The following is a 21,336-nucleotide window of genomic DNA, read 5'->3' as shown; positions in this document are numbered from 1 at the left end:
CTATACACATAAAACTGAATTGAATTGATCACAATGTAGTCACTATAAATAGTGACAAGACCCGATTTGTGCAAGATTCTACCAACTCATTTGCGGCCATATCCATAACAACCAATATCATTTTTAATTATTAAACAAATAACTGCCAAGGTATTTTTGTAAAGTAAAGTAATTAAAACAGTGTTTATCATATATGTATAAATCTTAAAATCTCTAATATTGGCAAATTCTGCAAATTTGTTTGGAGACCTCGAAAAAAAGATATCCCACAAGTTCAAGCACATATCATGACAAATGTTTGTTTATTTATTTATTTAATTATGTATTTATTGTATCTATTCAGAATTCAAAGATTTAGTTTTTTCCCTCTGAATTCTGACTTTTTTTTGTTTGAACCCATGAAGAATGCAATGTTAAAGTAATAATTGCTGTAAAAGTACTTAATTAATTACAAACATGGACAAAAAAAACTATAATATAAGAATAAAATCGCCAAAAATATAAGCATGACATCTAGAATCAAGTCAAATCTGTAGAGGCCAAAACAATTAAAAATGTTATTTACATTTTGAAAAGGAAGCTGGGGATTCAGACAGAATGTTCCAGAACTATATGAACTATATGTTTATTTATTTATTGTACGTGCAACATTATAAACTGTATTTGGACTAAACTACACTAATTTGGACGAATAACGGATATTTAACATTACACGACATACACTAAAACCTGATTTTGAAGTGAACGTTTGGGATTGAACTCGGGGCGCTACGGTGTAGAAATCAGGCGTTGTTCTTCTCTCCGCAGGTAGGGGGCGGTGTGGACCACCCATGCCTGTCCAGTAAAAACATGGCGGTCTAATGGAGGCAGATTGTACATTCCGGTGAACTGAATATCCACAAACACGGCGGACGGCGTTCGCAGCTCACCGGTCACGATAGAACAGCCACCGAGCGCGCGTGTCGGTAATGTCCCCGTGGATAAAGTGATAATTTACGGCGACGTTCTTGGAAGCAGCGTTTGGGATTTGATACTGTGTGACCCGAGCCTGGCTTCCCGGACTCGGTGCAACGTTTTTAAGCCTTCGCCACTGGAAGAGGGAGCCCTGCTGTCACGGCAGGTGAGGTTTTAATGCTGCCAACAAACACGTCGCTAACTTTTGTCGATTATCAGATGAATTTTAATGTACAAATGTAAATTAACGTCAGAACAACAAACGCGTCGCCCTACAAGCACTTTAACCTGTTAGCGTTAGCAACGACCGTTAGCTTACTCGCGTGGCAGGAGGAAAGCGTGAGTATTGTAGTATTGCAAAACTTGCTTCTTCATTTGTTTCACACTCAAAATATATATGCCGAATCTATAAATGGGTCGAGATTCGTAAAAGCCTGGGGTTTCATACATCTATCACTCGCGTACCTTTATCAATGCGGATTTGAATTTGAACATTTACTAACAATGATGCAGTTAGTCAATGTCAGAAACATGAATATTCTGATGACAAAAATATGATTTACAACTCTGACACAATTACAGTTTAACCTATCATTTTAAAGACAATAACTAGTTTACTCATCAGTCATCAGGCTGACAATTACGTCATAGTGACGACACTGACAGCCAAGACCCCAGTAGAAAACGGTACTACGATGAAATATTGGCTAATGTGGAGTCATTGGAAACTAAATAGAAAATTGTTTGTAGTATTTTTTTCAGAAGTATTTTTTTACACTGATACAGTGGTTTGGTTTGATATAGGCCTGCAAATAACGATGAGTATATTATTAATTCCCTCGGCTTTGATGTAAAACAACTGGTAACCTTATTGGAAGAAGGTGGGGAAATAATGTTTTCTTTTAAATGTCAGAAGTGACATGTGACGTTTTTCTTGGTTTCTGGTTCCTTCTCAGTAGCAAAAACGGACTGAGAAGAAACTTGGTCCACACATGAGGAGGCATCTGACGAGGTAGCACAGGAAACCCAGAGGTCATGGATCCGTCTGACTCTGGACAAGGTACATATAGTACATCACTCATTTATACACATTTTTGTATAAACCCCCATTTTTGTACAAACCCCCATTTGAAAACCACTATGTTTGGATCTTTACATGTTTTCTTTCCACATCATTTTTCACATATTTCGCATGCTCAAAATGGTTAATTTGAGTGTATTTTAACAGTTTTTAGATACACAATGTCTGGAAAATGTCTTTGAAAGAACTGATTAGTAGCTTTATGATATCAAACTTTTTTCCACAGACCTTAGCATGATATATAATGTCGCTCCTACAGGGGAAGAGAAGCCACCGGAGGAGCACAAGTGTCTACCACCCAGCTCTAGAGGACGACAACGGAGGAGCAATCCCAAATTTTCAGATTACGAGACTGAAAAATCACCAAAAGGGAGCCCAAGGAAAGGGAGGACACCCTCTCAAAGGGCTTTGGCTAAGAGTAAAGAAGGTGGAGACAACCAAGCAATGGACAAAATGGCTCCTGAATGTGACATGACACCCGTAAAGGAGACTCCTAAAAAAGCGAGGAAGACTCCGTCAAAAAAGACTCCCGCAAAAAAGACACCCACAAAAAAGACTCCTGCAAAAAAGACTCCCGCCAAAAAAACTCCCACCCCAAAATCTCCCAGCACTGACGGTGGCCTCCTCCCGACTGTAGAGGACGGAGTTGTGGATGCTGTGCATCAGGAAAATGGGACACCAAAGCCAAAGAGGAAATATGTGAAAAAGCAGAAACCACCGCCTGTCGTAGAATCACCGAGAGATAAACCTGAGGAGGAGGAGGAGGAGGTGGAGCCGGGAGGACGTCGCAGGAGAGGAGCAGCAAAAATGTAAGTCTTAACAATTTATTCAACATAACTAAGTAAAGTCATAATTTACTTTTCTACACTTAAGAATTTTTCTTTTTTTGTATCATTACTGATTACTGATGTCACATTATTTGGCAACATAAGTTGTGTTTTGGGACCTGAGTTCACTTGTTTTGGAACATTATAACATTTTGGGAAACTTTTTGGTAATGTTTTTAATTGTCAGTGATATGTTTTTGCAACATTTTGCTCACTAAGTCATTTTTTGTCACTTAAGTAACTTGTTTTTTTGATATTACAACATTTTGTCACATTTCTTGGCAACATAAGTTAGGTTTTGGGACCCCGCTTAACTTGTTTTGGAACATTTTAACATTTTGGGAATTGTTTAGGGTAATTAATGTTTTTTGTAATATTAATAACATTCTTGGTAACATTTTTTGTCACTTTAGTTACTTGTTTTTGTGATGCTACATCTTTATCGGTCACATTGATGAGGTTATATGTAATATTTATGACAATCGTTCAACTGTTTACTAAGTCAATATTTGTGGATTTTTTTGAATGACAGAGGACTCCATCAGTCTGTTTACATTTAAGAATTCTAACATTATACTTAAAGCATATTTTTTACAATTATCAGGACAGCAAATCTTTAATATTGATATGTATCTTGAGATCTGAAATATAATATCCGTGTTTCCTGTCACTAAACATACCGACATAAAAATGAATATATGGTTGAGATGAGATCGAATCATTGATGATGCAAAGTAATATAAATAAATAAAAATCTCTTCCAGGGCGTTAAAGTATCTCCAGACTCTGGCCAAAGAGGTGTTCAATCATCCCCATGAAGACACTGACCCTAAATCCAACAATAAAGAGGGGAAAACTCCCAAAGGTACAGTTAAAAATCTAAATAAAATCCTGTTGATAATTTTAAATTCACAGATCCTCAGCACAGTTTTTAGATTTTGGATGAAAACATCTCCATTTATTGGTTAAAACTTGGAGAGAACTTATTAAGTTCTTAGCCCTTGCTCACCATTTTTATACTTAATTAGACTTTAATTAACTTTAATTTTGTGTCTTGTTATTGAACATTTAGTTCTTGATGCATTTAAAAAAAACTATTCTCTGGTTGGCTCAAACACAGACCGCAGCAATCGTTTGCTGTTCAGAACACATTAATGTTTCGCCATAATGTTTCCTGCAGGACGTAAAGGGAAGAAGAGGAAATTTTCTGATGTGAACAGTGATTCTGAAAACGATGACGACTTTGTGCCGGGGGTCGAGGACGACGACGCCGAGGAGTTGGAAGACGACGAAGAGCCGGACGAGTTGGACCTGGACGTGGATATGGGCAAAGGCTTTCTCAGGAAGCAATGCGTGAGTGGGTTTTCTTCACTTTGCTGTTATGATTACGGATAAACGTCAATGCCTAAATGTAAATGTACATGTGTCTTCTCTCCCACAGAAAACTATGGCCTCCAAAACCAATGGTCGCAAGGGCCTCGTACTGAACATCAAGACACTTGTCCTGGACTTTGTTGAAACGACAAAGAAATTGTAAGTGGCAGCACTCACTCACTCACTCATTTATTGGTTTGAGTAGTCTCTGGGTTTTCAGCTTCTTAAATGTGAATATTTTCTGTTTCCTTGGCTCCATAAAACAAATAAATCATTAAAAACTGATAGATTTTGGTTCATGGACCAAACAAGACATTTGAGAACATCATCGTTTTTGAAGGATTTGATCAACATTTTCTGACATTGTCTGCACAAAACGAGTACTCAATGAATTGAGAATTATGAACACAATTGTTAGTTGCAGCTTTAAATGATATAGCACTATTTTAAAATGATAACTTAATATATATGGCAAAAAAAAAAACAGGGCAAATGGAGTATATTTTCACTGCATAGAAACACAAAGTAGTGTTCCATAACTGTTTATTTTTAGCCATAGTGAGAAGTCTATGATTTATTACTGCGATGTAACATGAATACGTTTTTTACAGCCGTGAGGATTATTTCAGCAACTGGGCGTTTCCAGACTGGATCCCCTCCACCAACAAGTGGAACCTCGTACCACAAAAGTATGTCAAATTAAACCTTAAAGTGTTACTTAATACCTTAACCACTTTTTTTCAGGTGTAAACTAGTGTATATATGTGTATTCATTTATGTTATTTGTTGAAAATATACTTTGTCCAACCAGAGTTAGGCTTGTTGTCCCAGACTCCTCCCCCTTTATTTATTTATTTATTTTTGTAACTTAGTTAATAGCACCGATTGCTTATTTAAAGGTCCGGTGTGTAAAAATTTGTGAGACAGCATGATGTGGACTCTCCCGCTCGTCCCCCGCTTTCATTTGTGAAGTAAACTTCCACTTAAAAATATAAAAGCACACAATTTGACTGGTTAAATTTGACAATGCAATATTTCCTTGTTTTTGTAAGTTTTATAGGTGAATATTTGTGTTTTCCTCAGTGATTTGGAGAAATATCTGCCTCAGGAGCTTCATTCAGCTGCTTTCAAAGTGTCCAGAGAAGGACTCGGTCGTGAGGAGACGCCTCTGCAAAGTCTCAACAGGTGGAAGATTATTTCAGTCTCTATTACAAGGTTCAGTATCAATCTGACACTGGACAATAATATTTTATATGTAGATATTTACTTTTTGAATGTGATTGACCCAGGTTTGAAGCAGTGTCCGCTCACCCGGGACGCTGGGATATGTCGCTGTACACGGGAGGACCGGTTTGGTCCATGGAGTGGTGTCCGACACCCGACGGCACTCCGGCCACGCAGTACATCGCTCTGGCTTGTCATCGAGGCATGGACGATCGGCACTACGTCCACAAGATGTACGGTGGACCTGGACTCGTTCAGCTGTGGGATGTGGGGACGCTGGAGTACAACCGCTGGTACGTACAGAGGATGAGGAGGATACATTTTAGTTTGTCTTCACGGTGTTGTTGATGTCTTTTGTTTTTTTGTCTTACTCTCTCCGTCCAGCCCTGACTCTCGGCCTTTTCTGGCTTACGGTTTAGCTCAGGACAAAGGATTCATCTGGATTCTGAAGTGGTGTCCTGCAGGAGGATGGGAGCTTCCGAGCCGCAGCAGACAGGTAAAAGCCACTACTCTCATATCCACTCTGGTGCTGAATGTAGCTAATATTGTTTGTGACAATAATTTAGAATTTGAACTTTTCTGCTGCCTCCAAAAAAGGCTCCTTTCCTGCCCAGACTTGGTCTCCTGGCAGTTGCCACCTCCAGTGGTGTGGTCACCATCTACAGCTTGCCCCACCCTGACGCTCTGCACGCCAGCAAGGAGCTCCACAACTCTGGTAAGACTCCCTTTTTTTTGCCTTTTTATTTAAATGAGGTGTAATCCTAAAAGTTTCCCTGACTTCATACAATAATGTTGTACCTGTAAAGTCCAGCAGAGGGCAGCATTGCCTCTCTAAAGCCAGAAGTCGGTATATGCGGTTGTCTGTGAGAACACAGGACTGCTGCAGTGTTGCCGTAGTGATGCCCGGATAATGGTAGAAATGTAAAAACACGATTTTAACGCAACATTAGCTGCGTCAACCATCGTTTCCTCTATCTTGTCACACATCCTACTGAAGGACACTTTAAAGCTTTTTTATCTTTATCTTTATCGTTGTTTTAACAGAGAAAAAAAGTTTGTATTCTGTAGCCCTTGCAGTACAGTAAAACATTTCCACATACCAGAATCACAAAATCATACATTTTGGAACTGGAAGCGCGAACTGATCTAAATGTGGCTTAAATTAATTAGTAGTTCATGAAAACAGTTGCTGATAGACCTCATCGATCTGAACTGTGTGAAGCAGCCGCCGTCGCACAGTGAGGATTTTAGTTTCCAGGCCGTTCGTACATAACGTGATTAACTCAAAGTGAAGTGTGCAATCAATCAAGCAGCAGTGGACAACATTAACTGCACCAGATTATCACACTCCATAAAAGCACAGTGTCCATGAAGAGCCTCCGTCTACTCCCTCCCTCTGTGTGTGTGTGTGTGTGTGTGTGTGTGTGTGTAAGTGTGAAAGCGCTGGGAGGTTTATCAAACTGTTTAATGCGGCTTTAACAATGGCAGTGGTTCACACACGCACTCACACACACACAGCTCTCTCCAGGAGTATGTGTGTGTGTGCACTGACATTATGGATGGTGGAGCCTGAGCATCCAGTCCATACAGATCACTTCACTGCGTCAGCCGCCGCCGGCTCTGGGGCTCCGCTAATAGAAGACTGTGTGTGAATGAGATGAATGTTGACCTTATGTGCCACATCCATCATACACAGAAACCTGTGTGTGTGTGTGTGTGCGTGTGTGTGTGTGTGCGCGCGCGTGTGTGTGTGTGTGTGTGTGTGTCTGACCACTACACCAGTCTGAGATCATAACACACGAGTGATGATTCAAAATATATTAAAAACAGACGTTTTATCAATGATTGAATTTGTAAAAACTGAATCTTTCTACTTGCCCATGACTTATTTTATGGTGCATTTAGTACCACAAGGTGGCAGCAGCAGCAGTAGCAACAGCAACACATTTAGTTAGTCCAGTAGTGGACTTCATGTGTGTTTGTAGAAGTGGTGACATTTACAAGGTTCCTTGAAGGCATCTTGAAGTTGCTACTCTAAACTCAACACACTGGCTGTCAATCCCTCCAGTAATGAGCACAAGGATCGAGGTCGAGATGGTTTAAAAAAAACAAAAAGAAAAGGGGTTTTATTCCACAAACACAGCAACATGATTGATATATTCACTTTTTTCAGGTGTAAACTAGTGTACATGTGTTTATCTACTAAATGTTATTTGTTGTAATTATACTTGTTGTGATAAAAAATGTGTGTGTCTACTCCCCTCTCTGGTCAAACACCAGCTACTGCATTAAAATTTTGCCATTGGTTTCTTGCATCACTGGTACACTTTTTTTTTGTCCAACCAGTTAGGCTTGTTGTCCCAGACTCCTCCCCCTTTTTTTCTTTTTTGTTTAAATACATTTTAGAGCTGTCACTTTGTTCCCTTTACCAGACTACACCCCCTGCACTACTCCTCACTTGCCCTCACTCAGCTCTCAGCCCACTGTTTGGCATTTTTTCATCACACTTTAAAAATGCAAATTTTAAGTGAATTTTGAGCAACAATTTGTGTGCTGTTTGTAACTTGTTTTCTCAAGTAAACGGGTACTTGTTTGTTTTGCGAAGTGTCAGAAAATGTTGATCGGTGTTTGCCAGACCTGTAAATGATGGCGTTCTTGAGTGTTCTTGTTTTTGTCCATAAACAAAAATGTATCATTTTAATGATTTCTTTGTTATATGGAGCAAAGAAACCAGAAAATATTCACATTTAAGAAGCTGAAAAATCCGAACGCTTGTTTTTAATTATTGAAAAAAACACCTAAACCTTGCAGCCCTACAAATAAATAAACCAGAATACGAAACTAAACGTATGTCCAGTGAATGCATTTTCAACAGCTGACTTTACCTTCGTACACTTTACATAACAAATCAAATAATTAAAAACACCACAGAAAAGTAACATTTTGCCTATTAAATGATGTCACTAAACCTAATAAATGACACTTAAACACACCCTGATGATACAACGATGATTTGTTTGTCGATTGATAAACAACCGCTGCATTATTAACTTAAAATTCCGGGCGTCACACACTGACACGAGGCAGTAGACAGAAAATGCACCACTGCCTTTACATTGATTTAACGCCACCGCTGTAGAGAAGCCCATGCATAATCAGTCATGTGTTAATATTTCAAATGAATTGAAAACAAAGACGATGAAGTTTGTTGTGTTATAGTTTGGACACGAGTGCAGTGTGTAAAAGCCTGACATTTCCATTCTTTTATTATTGTTGTTGGTTTTTTCCTCTTTCTTCTCTCTCTTTGCTTCATGGCCGTTAGTTTTTTCCATTTTCTTTTCTCCTCATGGGTCATTGGCTTTTTCCAAATAGCTGCTCCACCACCTCTCTGCTTCCAGCCGTAGGTTATTGTGGTTATTATTGGATAAAAAAAAGGTTGCAGAGCAGCGCTCACCTCTGAGGGCTTCTGTTTCACACACACACACACGCGCACCAGACTGTACGCGACTGTAGTGTGTTTCAGTATCAGCTGAAAGGGGTTAAAGGTGAAATTGCACTGGTTAAACAGTGCTCGCGTGTGTCTGTTTGCAACAGATAATTATAAATGGCTTCTGTCGCACACAATGAATGAATGAGTGAGTGGATGAAGTAGATGAAGAGGATGTTAAAGCCGCACAATTGGCCCAGGCAGGGACAAAAAGAGACAAAAAGGTGACGTGAATGTGAGACAGCACATAATTTACAGTGCAATTCAGTCCTTCAGACAAGGATCTGTAATTGAAATGACAAAAGAAGATGCATCACCACGCCAGTTGTTAGTGTTGGAAACCATGAATTTTCACTCACTAGTAAACGACAACCCTGGTATCCAGACTGTCAATCACCCAGAACTTATTTTTGGAAGGTGTGGCCCAGTTATTGCCTGTTCTACAGTCCGTTATTATTTTTATTTATTTAACCAGGAATAAGCTCATTGAGATGAATCTCTTTCAATACAATGTCAGAATAATTAAATATCTACTTCAATTGGCTTGTAAGTCAAGGGTTGTCAGTTCAACTCCCCGCCAGGTCAAGAGCTGGTGACACTCAGTGGTCAGCAATTGGTGGCCCGTGGGCCAAAACTGGCCCACCAGCATCAGCATCTGGCACGGCAGATGATTTAACAAATCATCAGATCTTGAATGATTTGCCTTTATTCTGAAAAAATATGAACTGAGATTATGTTGCTATTCTGTTGACAGTTAACCTAAACTAAATGTTTGGTTTGAAAAATAAAAATGAAAGCACTTTGGAGCAATGGAGTAAATGTCTGTAAATTAGCTACTTGCATATGTTCAGGCTCAAAGAAGAAGCAGTAATTCTAAACAAAATTAAATGATGCACAATAAATATTAACGTATCGTTAATATTTATTGTGCATCATTTAAGAATATTTATGGATCACAGGTTTGAGTTAAAGCATAAGTTGAACTGTAGTTTAGATTGTAGGAGTTTGTAGATGTTTGGTTCCCTTTTTAAATTGTAAAACAGCACTTGTACTCTTTCATTTCTATTCCAAACAATGTCAAAGTCAACACTGGTGTGTTCTTTTAACACAGAACATTCAAGTGTGTCATTTACTTTTGTCTCCTTTCATTTATCCACATGAGACGAGGTTGAAGGGGCTAGTTTGGGGAGATATCCGTCACATTTCTTCCCAAAACACTGCCAATGTCACCGTTGCTCACACCGGTGCCCTCAGTAAGTCGAGTGAACGGTCGTTCCTTGAATTTACGCTGCGCTCCACAAGTAAAAAAAAAAAGAATCCAGCTACAGAAAGGAAAACTCCCCCACAAAGTGGAGAGATTTGTCACAGCGTAAATTCTGGTGAAAACTGTGTCTGATGCCAACTAATGACCCTTATCAGTTACAGCGTTGCTCACCATCACAGTACTATTATGTAAGGCTGCAGCAATTAATCAATTTCCTTATTTTTCTTAATTCTTCCTGATTTCCCAGCTTCTTAAATGTAAAAATGTTCTGGTTTCTTTGCTTCTCTATAACATTAACCACATTAACTGAGGTTTTTTAAACATTTTCTGACATGTTATGGACTATGCAGGGTCTGGTTTTAAGATGAATATATCTGCAAATCACCCCTAATCCACAAAATCATACAAGTTGTATAAGTCTATATAGTTAATAGATGTGTTAAGTTTCAATATCCAACATTTTTCTTGAGTACGTTTGACAGGTAAAAGTGTTATATGATAAGTAAAGGCGTCGAAAACCCCGTTAAACAATTGAAGTTCTGTCCTCTCACAGTTTTATATGGATCCAATTTTCTTTACAGCTTTCATAATCACATAAAAGATCTCGACCTGTGTGCAGTCGGCAAATCTCAAACTGAAAAAAAAGAGGAGGCTGCAGCATTTTCCAAAACTCTATGGTTTAGGAGCCCATTAACTGGGTAATAGCGTGGTTGCCAGGCATGAACGCAGCAAAGGTGATGCATTTTAAAACTAAAACGTGCTCCGATGTGGATGTAGACTTGATTTAGGACTCCGCAAGCTTCTGTAAAACAACTACCGGTGTGTGTGTTTGAGAGGAGTGAAGAAAACTATTGATCTGGACTCTATAATCTTAACTGAAGTCGGGGGAGGAAAACACTAATGATGGGGAACAGCCTAGCTCCAGTTTTTTTTTTGGATTTTATATCCGTTAAACTCGTGGTTAAGGTCAAGGCCGGGGCAACAGGAATACTATTTAAGCAGTTCTTCATGTCCAGTCATCACCACGACACCAGCACTTTTTAAAACTTCATTTTACGCATGTTATTGAAAACATATTCTCATAAATCTTAAGTAAAAGTTTGGCAAAGGTCTTCAAATTGGTTTGGGGGTCTGAGCTACCCCACCCCCCACCAGCCGATTACCACACAGACGGACATTCATGGTTGTTACTGGATGAATGGAAATTTGTCAAAGTCAAGTCAAAGTTTGTCTCAATTCATTACTTTAAAACTAAATAAACTTTAAACAAATAACTGGTGATATAACTTCAAGCCCTATACCCTACTCCTGTGATCGGATAGCGATAGGAGTTGACTCGGGATGGTATGATATGACTTTTTGTGTTCGATACTGACACCGATATCACAAAATCGACAATCTACCGGAGTCATTTCAAAGACCTAATTCTACAACTTGCATAACAAATATTATTCTCCCAAAAAAAAGAAATGGGCAGCCAAAACATGACTCGGCTACAATGCTTTTGCTAATTTTCTTATCACTCAAATTTTTATTGAAAATTTTGCATACAAATTAGGGCGCTTTTGCTAATTTTCACTGACATTTTTTAAGTCCTTAATAGGGGAGTCACGATTTCAATAAATCGATTCCGATAAATGAAATCTTGATCTAAGTGGCGTCACGTTAACATGGGCAGACAATTGAAATTGTGAGTTATAACGACATAAAACCATTGATCCTAGACTAAACTAGACAAAGTCTAAAAATGACAGACCAATCTGCGCTTAAAGAGAGAGACAGTTCACACATAAGCGACGCAAACAACTCCGACAATGGTGGTTGTTGCCCTTTTGAAGCGGGTTCACAAATTCCGTGTATACCCGCTAATTTCAGTGTGACATGCTGTATAAATGTACACATGTGAGTGTGAATGATTGTGGCTTCACCCTCACAAGCCTTAAAAGTTACAGTTACAAATTATGATTTCTTTGTTTGTTGTTTTCTTACAGGAGAAACCAACCAGCAGTTGCCGATATATAAGGTTAGACTCCTGTCATCCCAGTCATTCTCTATTTGCCCTGTTTAAGTTTTCATTTGTCTATACATACAAAAATAAACAGATACTACACAACAGTGACCTGTGTGTGTCCACGTCTTCACGTTGTTGTCAGTGTTGTTGTTGTTGCTGATGGTTCTCGTTGTTTCCTGCAGGCAGAAGGAGTCGTGACTCTGAAGCTGGGCTCGTTGAAAAAACCCCGCCTCGACAGAAGTGGACAAGTCCTGTCCCTGGACTGGGTGCCTGAAAAACCACACAATATAATAGCTATTGGATTCTATGATGGTATGAATTGATTTTTTTGGTGGGGGAAGTTTCTTGACTAATTGGTTCGGTGTCTGAAAGACCAAACAGATGAACATCCTGGATCCCTCCAGGTTCATCTGTATTCATCATGACATTTGTTTTTTTTCCCCCAACAGAAAGTTGATTACCTGCTGTCTGCTGACGTTAGAAGACATTCATTCATTCATTCATTTTCCTTTTTTTCCCCCCATCTGTCTTCAGGAACAATAGGTTTTTGGGATCTTTCCACAAAATCATCGTTGTTACAAGTGCGAGAGTCCGACAGATCGCTGACTCTGCTGCCCTACCGATGCTTATTCGCTCATGACCAAGGTGTCCGGAGCCTGGCCTTTTGTCCCGCCTCCAGGTAAACACTGTCTCGGCCTCTGGTCTCACCTGTGTGTGCGTGCTCGCTGATGATGCATTTACACCTTTACATTATTCCTGTAAATAATGACTAAATATAGACTTTTACATTTTCATTAAAGGTGTGAAATAGATAGAATTAGCAGGCTACACTTTGTTTTCTATTGACCCTCTAGTCAAAGCTCCGCCCCCAAAACAATTGGAAGTTCTTATCTCTAGTAGAACTTTCAGTTTTGGATGCACTTTTGCTGTTCGTTCCAGGCTCAAATTTGTGATCACATTTACAAGGTTTCTTGAATGCATCTTGAAGCTGCTCCTCTAAGCTCAACACGCTACAGATCCTGCAGAAATTATGAAATTTACCATGGTCTTTGAATGCATTAACTAATTTAGGACAGAATTTTTTTTTTTCCAAAATAAAGTTAAAGCTAAAATCTGAAATCTAAAAACTGCCTTCAACAGAATAAAATTGATAACAGCTTTGAAGTTTGTGCTAAAAGAGTAAATACCTCAATAAGCAGCAAACTACTTAATTAAGGTTTTTCGACAACCACAGCCTGAAGAAAAGCCTTAAGAAAAGCCTTGTTTCAGTTCTTTGGTGAGATTGGATCGTTCTCATGAGCCAGTTGAACCAAACCACTGGTGGAAAAGTTCAGATAAAAGTTTGTTGAAGTGAAGAGCAGGTTTTGGAACATCCTCTGCTGTCATGTGAGACTGGACTGTCCACTATCTGATGTGTAATAAAAGGTCACAGCTCAGGATTTCTCTTAAACCCTCATAGGAACTACGTTCTCCTCTGTGCTCGATTACTCTGCTGATGTATGAAATGAGGGGTCATTTACATCCACAAGGATTCACTGACGACGGCAGTGCAAGTCAGCACGAAGGCCAAAGTAATAACCTCTGCCAAAATTGGCTTTTTATTAAAAATCTGATATTGGCCAGTGTGTCATCCACCGTCTGCAGTAACCTATGAATAAATCTGCACAGTGATCCTCCACGATGATTAATACGACTGCTGATGTCACATGATTTCAAAAAGGCTTTGTCTGTCCTGACATGAACACAGGTTTGGGGGGAGAATTTATTTGCTGACAGGAGAGTGTTTTTGGCCTCAAACGCAATTTAAGAAATGTTCAGAATCAGCTCAAACTCTGAGATATTACGGTCGACTTTTTTGCAAAACTCGTCGTCATCGTCTGCCAGTTTGACTTTCATCTACCGCAGTCGATACCACAGGGAATTTCTTAAGATAAATAACGTGGGACTAATTTCATGAACAGCCACGTTCTTCTGTCTGGTTTTATCATCCATCTCTGTCGACTCTTGGATTTTCGGTAACGTTGGAACTAAAGATACGGCGCTCGCGCCAAAGTTAAGGTGAATAACGAGATTAATTCCTGCAGTAGAGATACACTGGAGGACAAACATTTTGTCTGGATCACTGATTTTTAATTACACAGCCATGTTGAAAGAGATAAAACTTCATGACACCCCCTTCCTTCTTTCTCTCTCTGTTCCATGTCTGTGTCTCTTCTCTTTTCTCTCACCTTAACAGTTTATAATCTTCTCTTTTGCTTTGTCCTCATTTGTTTTTATGGCAGACGCCAGTCAGATTTCATCAATGTTAGCACAGTGATGCATTTCAAACAATTCAGAATTCAAGAATCATGGATCGCTCCCCGCCATTAATGCCTCTTACATCTAGAAATAAATTGAATTTTGATGCTTTTCATCCCTTGAGTTGTCAAAATCTTTGTCTCTTTTTTCGTCTCAGATCCCTGATGGTGACGGCGGGCGAGGACCGTCTCGTGAAGTTGTGGGACCTGAGGAGGCCCGACGCTCCCATCACTGTTCAGAAACGACATGTGACCAATGAAATCTGTTGGCCCCTGAACGCACCGGGAATGATGATGGCCCAGGACATGGCCTACATAGCGTGAGTTGGCTCGATTTGATCGAATTTGAGAATTTCAAAAGAAAAACTTCGAGGGGCTTAAAGGTGACATTTCAACCATCCATCCGTCTTCTATCGCTTTATCCTCCATGTGAGGGTCCGCTTAAGACGCAATAGTTCCTGCAGTAATGGTGAAATTTACCATGGTCTATGAATGCACCTCACTCGCTGCTCCCGTTAGCTCAACACGCTGTGAACCCTGCATCACTGAAACTTAGCTCTAATGCGCTCAAGTTTAGAATATACAAATATTCGACTTTGATTTACTCTGTGGGACAGCAGAGGATGTTCTCAGCATTTTAATTGCAAAAATATTGTAGGCAGCAACTAGTTTATGATAATTATTTAGATCGTAAATATCAGTTATGTCATCATATCAGAAGAAGAACTTATTGGTTAAACATCCAGGGAGTGTGTGTGTACGGTGAAGGTTCTCAGTCGTCCAGGTCATAATATTCTTCAGTAGTTAGCTGTAGTTAGACGTTTCATCCAAGAGGCTTTTTCAGTTCTGACGAACAAGAGCTTTCACACCATTTACTTGACAATCTTCCGTGAAGCCTCTATGACAGGATACATAATCGATCCTACACATTCTATAATGGATCATGCTTCACACTCTCTGGTGTTCAAAAAAACAAATCAGAACAAAAGAAGAATTGCTCAGGCTGTCTCGTTCTTCTTCTTCTTCTTCTTCTTCTTCTTCTTCTCCTGACCATTAAATTGAATTTGACTGTATTTTAAGTTCCTGACCTGATGGTGATTTGTCATCCTTTTTTCATCTGTCATTTAGGAAGGGTTCACAAGGTGTCCATTACTTTGACCATCATCTGAACTCCTTTTTTGCAATTCCTAGGACTGGCACAGTCTGGGTGAGTGAAACTTTGCCTTCATGGCACAAAATAGATTCATTTTGCTCTTGAAAAAGTCCTTTAATTGTGGCCGTGGCTGTCTGAACACGGCAGCAGATTAATGTTAATTTGATGCTTGAAGTGTGTGATTAATGTAAACAGGATGCCCTGTGGTGGCGTTTTTGTCAATATAACAAACCCAACGTTTGTCAATATAACAAACATAAAGTTTTGTTTTAATGATGTTGTCGACAATAAGAAAAATATAGAATATGATCAACCTTCTATTGCCCCCTGTGGATTTCTAAGTTCTTCAATGCTTAGAAGTCAAATATTTGGTGGTAAATTGTGTTTTATTTATGTGTCTTTTAACGTAACATTATTTACTTGGAGCTGCGTGGTGAAGGGAACAGCAGGAGCTTTTATTGACTCATGCCAGGCACAGAGTCTGGGATATCAATGTAACTATCCATAGCCATTTATAGATTACAATGGAATTGAGTACAACCTGCCAGGGGTGGAGTTGAACTTGCGACCATGATGTCTTTTGCACACAGGGTACCGGTCTTAACCACTGAGCTACCCCACCCCCCGATTGCTATTTTAAATATTACGTACTACAGCTTTAACTGTAAAAATGTCTTTGTTTTATTTACTTTTGTTCACGTTTGATGCAAAAATGCACTTGGTTGAATTTAAACGTGCTTGAACTCCAACTTTAAATGTCTCGACTGTACTGTTGCTTTTTTTTAAAATATTAATTCAAGTGTAACCTAAGTTAATGCTGTGATTCTGATGTATCCTGTTTTTTATCGTAGTCTCTGTCGTACAGCGATTGGTTGAACTGCGTGGTGACGGCTGACAGCCTCGGCGAGGTGATCTTAGCGCTTTTACCTCAGACCAGCTTCTCTCCTCCTCCGTACCACAAACGCACGGCAGATAAACGAATTGTGAGTCCACTGTTTTTCTTCTTTTACTTCAGCATATTATTATTATTATTATATTGAACATATTATTAACCGTCCTGTCCATTTTGCTGTGTCCTCAGCCCATCTATGTCACGTCTCTGGTGCCTAACGGTACCACAGAAGAAGAAGAAAATGAAGCGGTAGAAGGAGGAGAAGGTGGCGAGGAGGAAGAGGAGGAAGTGGCTGCTGAAGAGCAGGAAGCAGGAGAACATGACACTGGATCTGAAGGAGCGGATGAGAACGGTACTGAAAACAGAAGAGGAGGACGAGGAAGAGGCCAGAACAACAAATGTCCTCCTCTGCGCTTCCAGACGTTCAGAGAGGCCGTGAAGAAATACTGCCTTCACCACACAGACACTGACATGGTGGGTTTGATTTAAATGATCATGAAATGATTCACACAAGCAAGGATTAAATAGGCAAAGAGTCATTTGCGGAAAAATGTTCACAAAGTTGTCACAATTATTCTGACAACTGAGGTCCGTGATATTATTTTAATGATTTAGGTTTCAAAAAAGTGCTTTAAACCCTTATAAACGTCCCAAAAACTCACACTAAAATTAAAGTTTAACAGATCTAAGTGTTTCTATTCAGCATCATAGACAGGAGACCAGTTTTTAGCGAACATTAATAAGTGAAAAAAAAAAATGTTTTATTAATAATGGAAATTTGCCACATTTATGTTATTTTGAGGGGGTGATTGATCCTTTGACACTTTAATTAGAATTATCGCTCTTTATCGTCTCCTTTGGTTTCCACCAGCACACGTTTAAAGGATACGACAAGCGAGCGACGTGGAAACGCATGAAAAACACAGAAGTGAAGGCCAAGTTGAACCTGGACGACATGACACTGGCTGCAGTACATAAGGTAACACACACACACACACACACACACACACACGGGTGTGATTTGAAGGACACATTCATATCGACAGTGTAGACAAATAATAATTTTTATAATCGACGAATCTGTCGATTATTTTCTCTCTTGTTTAGTCCATAAAATGTCTGAAAATGTTGAAAAATACTCAGTGTTGTTTCCCAAACTTTGAAATAATGATGTTTTCAAATGTCTTGAAGAAGCTGAGACAAATTCTCTTGGCAGCGGTTATTGGTGCAAATCTGTTTTTAGGGACAGCAGAACGTCTGGCTCTATAAGACTTTATCTTAGGTCTGTCTACTGTCTACTGTCGATTGTCAGAATGATGAATGCAGGAGGATTTTCTGTGCAAACAGACAATAAAGTCTTATCTTAACTCCTCTTAAACCAAAAATATTCAGGAAATTCCCCATTACTATGTTAAAATGTATGTACAGAGGCTATAAGAACGTGCAATATAGAGTGATTTACATCCTTTATTTCAGCACAACTTATAAAAGCTCTGAACTCGAAATGAAATTTACATTTTTTTTGTTAAGATAACAAATCATTTAAGATGCAGATTTGTTAAATCATCTACCGGGCCAGATACTGATGCTGGCGGGCCAGTTTTGGCCCTCGTGCCAACAATTGTTGACCACTGATATAAATTAGGAGTTGTGTGTATTATTCCCCGCGGCAATTTTAAAAAGGTTTAACCATAATGAGTTAATGACAACCTTACTGCCTCAGGTTCTGCCTCATTTAGGACCAGGTTTTGGTCTCTATAAGGACAACAGGTCCTAACAAGGTCAGCGTTTCTGGCAGAAAAAAAAGGGTCTTAAAGAGGTAATACATAAATCACACACACACACACACACACACACATCAGCACATTTACAAGAACAAGTGTAAGATAAAGAGCATCAGGACACAGAAAGGAAACAGAGATAAAGAGATGGTGGAGGAGCCTCTTCCTCCTCTTCCTCCTCCTCCTCCTCCTCTAACGGGCAGCTATAAAAACGGGCTGAATGTAATGATGTGTAAAATGAGAAAAATGTCACCCTCAGTGGAAGAAAGGAAGGAGGGAGGGAGGGGGAGATGGAAAGCAGCCATTTGAGGCTTTGATGTGTTTAATTTTAAAGAGTGGAGGACGACAGTGAGCGTCCCCTCTGGGACGAGATGATGGACCGACATCTCACTGGACAACCTCAACACAAAAAAGAAAAGAAAAACACTATTAGGTTCATGACCGGCTCTTTGTCTGAAGGCAATTTAATAATAAAGAATAAAGAGAAAGAAAACTAAAACGGATTCTCACCTGAAGGATTTATAGTGATGAAGAGAAGGACAGATGAAGGGAAGGCAGGACGAGACAGTAATTATTGTCTCTGGGCATTAATTTAGATATTCTTAATTTATCCAAAGGAAACTAGAATCTAGTGAGGATTATCTTCACTTTTCAGAGTCAGTTCATCGTCGCAGCGCCAGGTTTTAAAGAAATAAACACAAAACCTTTTTATTTTTCTCATAATTCTGGAATAAGTTTTTCATCTGCCATTTTATAAGGAAAAAAATCTCACGACAAAACAATTTGCTGCTTTAAAAGTTTTAAGAAAGAAAAACAGTGTAACAATCTGATTTTAGTCGGACTAAGACTAAGAATAATTCAGTTATAATGTCACATAAACACATTAGTCCGACTAAAATCAAGCGAGTCTTAGTCTGACTAAAATCAAACTAGTCTTAGTCTGAATAAAATCAAGCTAGTCTTAGTCAGTCTAAAATCCAGCTAGTCTTAGTCAGACTAAAATCAAACTAGTCTTAGTCAGACTAAAATCCAGCTAGTCTCAGTCAGACTAAAATCCAGCTAGTCTTAGTCAGTCTAAAATCCAGCTAGTCTTAGTCAGACTAAAATCCAGCTAGTCTTAGTCCGACTAACATACTGGATAATATGATTCATAGTCTGATTACTCCTGCATTTATACGCTTAGTCAGACCTGGTGTTCTGCACATGCCCCAGAAATTCCTCCCTCGGTCTTTGACCTGGAAGTATAAGTAAACAACGTATAGACAATGGTGGCGGTGACGTCTTTCTTCGGACAAGATGGCAACCACCAGAGTTGTCAACACATCAACACAGTGACATATCTCAAAAAGAATTTGCTTGTAATTTGAGCAACAACAAAATTCCTCTCCCTTCTCCTCAGGTTCGCTTCAACCCAAACCTGCGCTGCCACGTGTGGCTGGCGACGGGAGGACAGACGGGCGTCGTGCGACTCAACTGTCTGAAGTTACTGCTCGGTGATCGCATCAAAGAAGTGATCGGCAGGAGCCACACCAATTTCAGTGCTCTCCACGAGCCCAAAGACCAGGAGGAGACTCCGGAGGAGACTCCGGAGGAGACTCCGGCGCAGACTCCACCAGATCCGCTATAGCACGAGTCCAGAACTTGAACCAGAACCTGAATGTAGACCACACAGTCACACGAGAGACAAAGCTGTCTCTCGTGTAAATATTTTAAAAACCATGGAAACGATTATAATTCTACGTTTACTGTTAATCATTTTTGGTTTAATTCTTTTTTAAGTCGCCATTTGCTTCATAAAAGACAAATTATTGACCTTAGCAACTTTAAATTAAAGTAGGAAAACATGTCAGATCATTATTCACTCCCCCTAGTGGGTGTTTCAGGTTAACGCGGAAATTGATCTTAACACTGCGACCTTTAAGTTTGTATTAATTATTGATCACCAGTAGATCAGTTACGGCTTCTTCGTTATTTCTTATTTACCGTATAAGTAACCTATAAATATCGCAGTAAACCGGGAGTTCGGAGGCAGTTATTTATCGTCAGTCAATCAAGTCTCAGGAAAAGTTATGAAGCCCTGCTGCTCTTGTTTAAGTCGTGATAAATTTATTATGAATAACTTCCTGACCTGGAGTTGATGTCGCGGCAGTGGGTTGGTGCTCTTTAACGTTACGATTTCATCTGTTTACGTTCGTTTTGTTTTGGCAAACTCGTCCATTTATTACCTGTGAAACATTCCGTTGGCAGGTCATGAGAATTTCTTACTTTCCTTTTAAGATTTTCTTGCCTTACGAGCGCAATTACGCGCAGTGTCGTTTATCGACGCTGATCTTGTCCAGTTGTTTTGTCCGAATTCTTCTTTTGGTGCGTAGATGGGCTGCACAAAAAAATGCAAATACACGCCATATTCACCTTTTATATATTTTTGAAACATTATGTCACATAAATGTGTATAACGCAAATAACGCAAATTTAGTATCTCTTTACGTAGTTACAACATTAGCCTTAAAACACTTCACACTTTCACAAAACTTCACGATTTTTGTTGGTGTTTTAAAAAACAACCATGGAAATTTTACAGTGTCCCTTTAAACTAATTTCCGCTGCTGTATTTTTGTAATTTATCTTTTCTCTTAAAAAATAAATAAATAAAACTCTTGGGTAATACTTGAATATTTTTTTTAGAAAATAAATGGATGTATCGTTTATAAACATTTTAGGTGTTTTTTTTTCTCTTTCTCTTCTCCTGTTTGAGTCTGATAATTCAAAAGGATTAAATTCAAATTAGCGGGTGTGGTTCAGCGAAATCCCATCTAATCCCATTTATTTTTCTGTGTCTGCAGAAATGATTTATATATGAATAAAACTTAATATTGACAGTATTATCTTTAACTTATCAGACTGTACAAGACCTGCTCTTATTCTGTTTTGCTCTGTTATGTTTTATAATAAAGAAAAACTGAATAAATAAATAATACATTTAAAAAGAAA

The 21,336-nt window shown here is 39.1% G+C and overlaps 1 protein-coding gene across 1 annotated transcript; it reads left to right on the top strand.

Annotated features, from left to right (window-relative positions):
- The first annotated feature begins 818 nt into the window (after window positions 1-818).
- gtf3c2 (general transcription factor IIIC, polypeptide 2, beta) lies at window positions 819-21,326 on the top strand. Its single transcript, XM_058614196.1, has 20 exons — window positions 819-1,120; window positions 1,911-2,014; window positions 2,295-2,844; window positions 3,627-3,727; window positions 4,043-4,215; window positions 4,304-4,395; window positions 4,848-4,925; window positions 5,320-5,421; window positions 5,526-5,753; window positions 5,845-5,956; window positions 6,058-6,175; window positions 12,203-12,234; window positions 12,405-12,534; window positions 12,757-12,901; window positions 14,678-14,839; window positions 15,648-15,726; window positions 16,524-16,655; window positions 16,754-17,038; window positions 17,436-17,543; window positions 19,745-21,326. Exons 2-20 carry the CDS (start codon window positions 1,990-1,992, stop codon window positions 19,970-19,972), a joined length of 2,880 nt encoding a protein of 959 aa, XP_058470179.1. The 5' UTR covers window positions 819-1,120; window positions 1,911-1,989; the 3' UTR covers window positions 19,973-21,326.
- The last annotated feature ends 10 nt before the right edge of the window (window positions 21,327-21,336 follow it).

This window comes from Solea solea, chromosome 17 (assembly GCF_958295425.1).
Source record: "Solea solea chromosome 17, fSolSol10.1, whole genome shotgun sequence".
Lineage (NCBI taxonomy): Eukaryota > Metazoa > Chordata > Actinopteri > Pleuronectiformes > Soleidae > Solea > Solea solea.
This window is presented reverse-complemented; position numbering and strand designations above follow the sequence as displayed.